General features: G+C 55.0%; 1 protein-coding gene across 1 annotated transcript in view; it reads left to right on the plus strand.

Moving 5' to 3' along the window:
- Window positions 1–5,538, plus strand: part of PPP1R16B (protein phosphatase 1 regulatory subunit 16B) — a 68,307-nt gene extending 62,769 nt beyond the window's left edge. Inside the window, exon 10 of the mRNA XM_040638306.1 lies at window positions 757–5,538. Within this exon, the coding sequence (XP_040494240.1) occupies window positions 757–1,266 (510 nt within the window). The 3' untranslated portion in view covers window positions 1,267–5,538. The remainder of the gene's footprint in view (window positions 1–756) is intronic.
- The last annotated feature ends 462 nt before the right edge of the window (window positions 5,539–6,000 follow it).

Here is a 6,000-nt window from a genome sequence, read left to right on the forward strand (position 1 = left end):
GCTTTTTAAAATGATCTTTTAGGAGTTGTTTATTTGGGAAATTAGCCCCTTTCCTGTCATGTACGTTGCAGTTTTTTTAATGTGTCTTTTGACTTCATTTGTGGTGAGTTTTACTATGCTTTACATTTGTGTGATACCAAATGTAGCCGTCTTTTAGATTCTAGTTTCTAGTTTCCAGTTTCTAGTTTAGTTTTTAGTTTCTAGGCAGCGGCTCCTTTTAAAGCTCTTGTTATCCAGGGATTTCTGGGTTAGAATCTCTGCTGTTTGGAGTAGATATTTGCTGGGAATACAGAGGAAAGATTACAAGTGACCAAAAACTCCTTCGGCCTCCCTTCACGTCAGCTTCAGGGTCAAGCAGGCCCTTTGACGTGCAGTCTCCCCAGCCCCCCACCTCCATCGTTCCCACCACCCTCCAGTTCTGCACGCACAGAACTTCTCTGTCTCAGTTGTTCTGGCCTAAGTCCCAGCGTTGAGTTTCACGGAATTCATTTCAGTCAAGAACCCGTTGCTGCTGTGAGTCTGGTGACTGGCAAGGCCTGGGTCATGGTCCAGCCCCTGCGGCAAGGATGGGGATCAGTCAGCTCTCCCAAAGCACTTAGATGGGCGAGTCCCCCAAAGCAGAACGCAGGTCCTATCAGCCCAGTTGGGCAAACGGAGGGAGGACAGGTCCCAACAAGAATGCCCTCCGCAGAGATGCAGTGGGGAGTGAGTTCAAATCCTCTAACCGGCTGGTAATGTCGTCCTTCTCCCCCTCAGAACCCGCGGCTGGAGAAGCCCGTGCTGCTCTCTGAGTTCTCTACCAAGATCCCACGGAGTGACATGGATGGGCCTGTTGAGAATGGCCTCCGGGCTCCGGTCAGCACCTACCAGTACGCGCTGTCCAACGGGGACGTCTGGAAAGTGCATGAGGTGCCTGACTACAACATGGCCTACGGCAATCCCGGCGTGGCCGACGCCACCCCTCCCTGGAGTGGCTACAAGGAACAGAGCCCCCAGACGCTTCTGGAGCTGAAGCGGCAGCGGGCGGCAGCCAAGCTGCTCAGCCACCCCTTCCTGAGCACCCACCTGGGCAGCAGCATGGCCAGGACGGGCGAGGGCAGCAGCGAAGGCAAGGCCCCCTTGATCGGAGGCAGAACTTCACCATATAGCAGCAATGGCACCTCGGTCTATTACACGGTCACCAGCGGAGATCCCCCACTCTTGAAGTTCAAGGCCCCCATGGAGGAGATGGAGGAGAAGGTCCACGGCTGCTGCCGCATCTCCTAGTCTCTGGGTGACGGAGAAGGGAGAGCTTCGGGGAAGGGTCTCTGGAGTCCAGGCCCGCCCGGCAGCCCTGGCTAGGGAGACATCAGAGGGCAGCTTGCGGGGAGGTGGGCTCTGCTTTCCAGGGGAATGCTGACCCCACCTCTCCCCCAACGGCCCATAGCATCGCCACTTCCCACGGTTCCGCTTCCTGCTGCATTGTCTGCCATCAGAAACAAGGCCTGTAGTGGCTTCCTGACTCACCCTGCTGTCAGATTTTGGGAGGGGGGCTGGGATTCCAGTTCTGTTGTCGGTAAAGGCTTCTCTGGATCAGTACTTGCATATCACACACCAGGCGCGCGCGCGCGCGTGCACACACGTGCACACACACACACACACACACTCCACCATGTGTAGGAATGACACGGCTGGGCTCATGGGAAGCAGGTGGGACTGATATTTTGTGGGCTCTTCCCAAAAGGATTGAGGCTAAGACTCAGTTTCGTCACCCACTGCCAACGTGGCTTTAGCAGGGAGGGGGGCCTGCTAAGCTGAGGCTCGCAGTCCGACCCGGAGTCACACCGAGGCTTGGGCCACCAGCCACAGCTGGAAGGAGCAAGAAGTCTGCTCTTGGATCAGAGGGAGCTGTGAACCCACATGGGTCCGTGAGATGGGCAGTGGCCTGCTCCCCAGAGCCTTGCGCATGCCGGGAGCCAGCTGTGGGACTGCCCAGAGACTGAGGTCGAGAGCCGGGCTCTTCTATTCCTGGAATAATCCAAACCCATTTTATTTCTGGATGGAAGTATCAAAAATTGGAGGGAAGGGGGAACAAATTCAGTGTGTCCAAAAGTGCATTTGATAAAAGGGTTTTCTTAGGCTGCAGTACTCCAGGTGGGAGATAACGGAGTTTGCTTTCTTGCTTTCTTTCCTGGGTAGTATCATGATCACTAGGTTTTTCTGACTAGTGTTGGAAGCATGGAGCTAAGGGAGGCGCTTGCGTTGGAAGGGCTTTCCAGGGAGAAGAGGGAGTTGGTGTTATTAATTTCTGCAAGCATCTCCGGTGGCCGTGACAGAGCCCAGGGCCCTGGGCGATCTCTGGGAATATTCAGGTGGCTTCAGTCCAGCCTCTGTCAGCCAGCCTTCCTCAGCCTGAGCCATCAGAGTGAGCAGAGAGGGACTGCTGGGAGCCCCCCACTCCTCCCCGAGTCAATGCTCAGGACCCCCGGCCCAGCTTTGCCTTTTCTGGAGTGCTTGGTGAGACAAGTCTGCCAGGTGGCCCTTGTGAGATCCTGCCAGGCCGAGGAGCTCCCAACCTACTCCCGTGGGAGTGGTGACACCCCAAGGCTGCAAATCCAGGGTGCCCATGGCCAACACCCTGTATTGCATTCAGGAGAGTGGTGGTGGGGCTGGAGTTGGGCCTTCCCACGGCCCAACAGTCTCATAGCCCCAGTCTCCCTGATGCTGGGGAGGGGAGACTGAGAAGGGCAGGCCGCCCACCCCCTCTCCACTGCATCTTCTCAAGAGGCCCCTTGAAATTGCTGACCCATGAGTTGGGTACTGTCCGCAGGCTCAGCCAAAACCTGTTGGTGTGCTGATCAGCAGCGGGTTTGTTTCCTGCTCTGCGCGCCTCTTATTTGTCCTAAAACTACCTCCTTAGAGCTCTGAAGGTGTCCCCTCGTCCAGATTCCGGGATTGGGGGACAACTCTGGGTTCCTTCTAATCTTTCTGAGCCTGTGAGAAATCCTCCCTGAGGGGCACCTGGGCCGGGGCAGGGAGGCAGGAGTCTGGGGCTGGAGGAGCCCCCTTGTGCCACAATTCTAGTAATGGGCTCTGCTGTATGTCAGTTCCAGTCCCCACTGGGGCCTCCATGGCCGCATAGCCCAGAGAGGGAGCTGGATCCCAGGGGCCTGGCTGATGCTTCCGCAGGAGCAGGACAACTGGACCAGAGAGCAGAGGGCCCAGTGGGGTCACTGTGCGCCTGGTGGCTCCTGGGTGCAGGGAGGGTCCCAGCACCAGGCCAGCCCCACCCCAACTCCAGGACAGATCCAGTCGAGGGAGGAGGGGCAGCTCAGGAGACTGCAGACGGGTAGGCGTGATGCCTCCCGCGTCCCTGGTATGTGGGGCAGGCTCTGCATCGTGTCAGCCTAGGGCTGGAGCAGGGCAGAGGATGATCCCGAATACACATAACCTCTGGCTTTAAAACAGTGTTCAGACCAGACTGACCCCGAATTCCTCCTGAGCCACCGTAAGCTGCAAGCAGAAGCAGCCTAGGAGGGCCGTGCAGGTTTCCCATCTGTTTGCTCGGGAGCCAGAGACTGAAGGCACTTCCTGCCGACGCTGAGCCCTTCTGGCCATTCCCTCCTTTCCCCGTTGCCTCCTGGGCCATCCATCTCCCCCCAGAAGGCCGGGAATCCCAGCTGATTCCCTGACAGGCGCCAACTGCAGACTCATGGGCATTTTAGCTCTCGTTTTCCGTCGGGGTAGGCCATTCCCTATTAGGGCTTCGTGTACCTGGGGAGCTTTCCCTAAGGGTCTCCTTGGTGTTGAGGGACCAGGTGGGGTCAAGGTGACTCATTTATTTGCTCACATAGTTTACTGAGCAGCTGAGACATACCAGGCACTGCGTTAGCTTCTGCGGATAAGGGGGGGGGGCGAGGAGACCGCGTTTTACAGTTTTCATCCCTTGAGGACCGCAGATAGCAGCAGCCCATTCAGTTCACTTGAGACAGAGTGACCGCATCCTGGTCCTGCTCCAACCTGGTTTCTAGCGCCCGGAATCCCTCGAGTACGAAACCCTTCAGCAGGGAATCTGCTGCCGTGGCCGTCCCTGAATAACATTTGCTATTAAATGCAGATGCTGGATCTTGAGTTCTAGGGAGACACCATTCCAAGTCTGTCTGGAACTTTCAGGGATAGCTGCCTTCAGGCCAGCATCTTTGGGGCATTGTATAACAGCGGTTTGAGGTCAGTATGTAGAAGAACCGAAAGTCTGGAATTTGCTGCCACATGCATCTCAGGTTCTGAAACTCCTTGTCTCTTGCTCATTGTTATGGAGTCCTCCGGCCCCACCAGTGGATCATGGGAGGCAAGAACTTCTTTAGCACCGAAGCCTTTCCCCATGCGTCTGCCTCTCCTCCCAGCGGGTGTGGATCAAGGAACTGGAAGAAAGCTAGCAAGTTTTCTACCAGATGCTCAGCTCCCTCTGAGACCCAGGTCCGGCGGCAGTTTCCGGCCAATGAAAGGAGGCCACTTCCAAAGCATGTGCCATGTGGCTCACTGTGAGCTCTGGCCTTTGCTCCCACCCCGTGCCCCCAAACTACTGAAAATCGGTGGCCATCATCGGATAGCGAGTTCCTGGCAAGAGCTCAGGGAAGTTGAATAAACCCTAGACCCAGCTCTACTGAAGAGCTCAGGATATAATTATCCGTCAAATATGCAGCAGCGATTAAACTGCGCTGTACTGTTGGGTCAAGTTCAGTGGGCTTAGGAAGGCTAACCGGGGGGTGTCCCCTGTCCTCCCCCACCACAGTTTGCTGGCTTTGTAATAACAGGAGACCATTTCGGTGATTGGTGTCAGATACCTTTTGATCTTGAGCTCTCTCCCAGTTGCTTTCCGAGAGCACGATACTGGGGCACTTTCCAGAAGGGCAGTTTTTATGAGATACCTGGAAGGACTGTATTTAACTCTTGCTATGGTGGCTTGGGGACAGCCTCCCCCACCCCAGTGCACGTAGGAGCAAAGGGTCATGTGGTCAGTGGTTGACTCTGCCTAAGTGACCCCCTTTGCCAGAAGCTGTAGACCTCTCCTTGACAGGAGACTCTTGTTGGCCAGTTCGCCACAGGGCCTGCTTCCCATGGGCGTTGCGAGCGCCACAGTGCGGGGCCCGGCTCTGCGCACTGAGGAAAAGTCTGCAGGCCCCCAGCCCTCCGCAATAATTCACCAGACCAGAAGCCACTGATGTACAGAGAACATTTAAGAAAAATGTATTTTATGTGAAAAAAAAGTTAAAACTCTGTATACTGTATCAGCAGCTTTGTGTAAAAATGGCAATCAAGAGAGTCTAATATATTTAAAACTTTTTTAAAAAAAAAATCCTTGCGGATCTTTGATATTGTATCGGAGTAACTTCCAGGTAGCTCCTTGCCATGTGGCAGTGGTGGGCCTCGATCCAAGACCGTGGCTCAACCACGACCCAAAGGGGCATGCCCCTGGAGTTGCTTCCAGCTGCCAAGGCCTGTGACAGAATTCACTGTTGAGAGTTTTTAATTAAGATTATTAAATTCCTTTTAATAACACCGGCTAGTGTGGCTGTGGTCATTTCTGTGAGCTCACTTGAATCATGCTGATTTGAATTCACAAAGGGGTGATCCCTGGGACAGAGGGCAGGGGAGGGCTCCTGGTCCCTGTCCCCACCACAGAGGGCTCTCCTGGGAGGCCCCTAAAGCAGAGGGAGCTCGGAGGGCTCAGACATGGAGCCGATGTCTTTCTAGACTGGGGGTGGTGAAACCCGAGGAATTCAAGAAAAGAAGGGTGGTTGGGAATGAACTTCGCTTCGTCAAATGTTCCCTTTGGAATAACATGGAGCGTGCGCGTGCGTGCACGCGCGCACACACACACGCATTCAATATCCAATATATATATTGGAGCAGAAACACATGGATGGAAGGCAACCCCACTTAGGCTTGAAAAACTTCACGGATAGGCTGGGGGTAGGGAGAGGATGGGAAGAATAGAGGTATCTTTGCAGCAATGGGCAT

Source organism: Ursus maritimus, unplaced genomic scaffold (assembly GCF_017311325.1).
Source record: "Ursus maritimus isolate PB19 unplaced genomic scaffold, ASM1731132v1 scaffold_22, whole genome shotgun sequence".
Classification (NCBI taxonomy): domain Eukaryota; kingdom Metazoa; phylum Chordata; class Mammalia; order Carnivora; family Ursidae; genus Ursus; species Ursus maritimus.